Source organism: Helianthus annuus, chromosome 12 (genome assembly GCF_002127325.2).
Source record: "Helianthus annuus cultivar XRQ/B chromosome 12, HanXRQr2.0-SUNRISE, whole genome shotgun sequence".
NCBI classification, from domain to species: Eukaryota; Viridiplantae; Streptophyta; class Magnoliopsida; order Asterales; family Asteraceae; genus Helianthus; species Helianthus annuus.
Window position 1 is genome coordinate 17,903,177 of NC_035444.2, and position 1,863 is coordinate 17,905,039.

The window sequence follows — 1,863 nt, forward strand, 5'->3', positions numbered from 1 at the left end:
GGAATGCATACGGGTTGTTCGGATCATAAGCACGGTTATGAGGATGCATTTTTTCGTTTTGTAGAAAGAGAATTGAAGATGATTATAGAAGATGTGGTTGAATGTGGTAAAAAATGGAAGAAAATGTGAGTTTTATAGTGAAAAAATATTTTTTTTTAACATAGCCGTTGGCCAACGGCTAGTTTGGTTTGGCCATTCACAGCCCGCCATGTCAGCTTGTCAAGACCGCCCCACGCCCGGCTTGAAACCCAAGCCCCAAGGGTCACGCCCCAACCCAAGCCCACCCGGGGTGGTGGCTTGGGCGTTTTCCCCCAACCCACGCCCCAACCCAAGCCCATACCGTGAGACAAACATAGACAAATTGAAAACTTTATCTGTTTGATATCAGGTAATGGAATGGACGAGAGAATGGAATAGACGAGGTAATGGAATGGACAAAGGAATGAAATGGATCATTCCATTCCATGGTCTTGTTTGGTTACCATATGGGAATGGAATGAATCATTACCTTGTAGTGTTTGGTGGGCATGAAAAGAAGGAATAAAATCAGCAATGGGTGGTGGCGACGGTCGGAGACAGCAGCGGTGGTGGGTTGTGGCGGCGGTGACGTTGGTGTTCGGTGGCCGAGGGTGGCGATGGTCGGCAGTGGTGCCGGTGTTGTGGCGAAGGGTGGTGGCAGCGGGTGGCGGAGGTTGTCGGTGGTAGTGTCCAGTGGTGGCGGCGGTGTTCGGTGGCGGAGGGTGTCGACGATGGTGGGTTGTGTTGGTGGTGTTCGGTGGTTGGTGGTGGCGATGGCTCCGGTGTTCGGTGGTGGAGGGGGTGGTTGCGGCGGTGGGTGGTGGCGGTGGCACCGGTGTTCGGCGATGGCGACAGCGGGTCGTGGCGATGGTGGCGCCGATGGTCAACGATGTAAGGTGGTGGCGGCGGATGGCTAGTGGTGGAGTTGGTGGGGAGTGTTGGTAATGAAGACGGGAGAGGGAATGGAAATAAAACAAGGGGTGTGGATGGAATGAATTTGAGGAAATGGAATGGCCTATGTAATGGATGATTCCAAAACCATTACCTTGACCAACCAAACATTTTTTTTTCATTCACTCGTAATAGTCCATTCCATTCTGCCTCTCATTCCTGCATATCAAACACTACCTAGAAGTTTAGGGTTATGTGATTCAGTCTGATCTTCTAAAATAACACAGGTATCTAATTGGGCTAAAATTCAAAAGAAATTTAACATAAAAGTTGAAGTTTGTGTGGTGGGTCTCTACCCACCCTCCCATCAAAGTGGATCCGTCACTGTTTACAAAGAAAAGTATCAAAATAGGTTCACCGGCTATTTATAAATTAGAATTATGGTGGTTGCCATGGTGATGGGGACAACTACGAGGTGGTGTTGGGGTGGCGGTGGTGGCGTCGGTGATGTTGATGGTTGTGCAGTCGTGAGGCGACAACTAATAATGGTGGAGACAAACAATGGTCATGGGTGGTGCGGTGTTGCTAATCTATTTGGATTATTTGAATATTTTTAAAGTTAACAAGTTGTATAAGAGCATTCACATCCAAATAATCAAATTATGTGTGTGGTGTTTTTAAAATATAAAGAGTATAAAAAATGGTTGTGAGTGGAGGAGAAAGAAAATGTTACTGTTCATCTGTATATTTGGGGGGACACTGTTCACCCCCTATAATTTTTTAATATATTTTGAAAGTGGTTGTGAGTGGAGGAGAGAGAAACGATAATGATAAAGGTATAAAAAAATATTATTTAATTGAAAAGAAGAGAAAAAGTAGTGTTTTTTAGTGTAATTTAGGGTGAAAATATGATGGATTGAATGTGAATGCTCTAATAGTTGTCCGTTTTGACCT

The 1,863-nt window shown here is 45.5% G+C and overlaps 1 protein-coding gene across 1 annotated transcript; it reads left to right on the forward strand.

Annotated features, from left to right (window-relative positions):
- Positions 1-527: 527 nt before the first annotated feature.
- Positions 528-935, forward strand: LOC110892568. Its single transcript, XM_022139725.1, has one exon. It carries the CDS (start codon positions 528-530, stop codon positions 933-935), a length of 408 nt encoding a protein of 135 aa, XP_021995417.1.
- Positions 936-1,863: the final 928 nt, after the last annotated feature.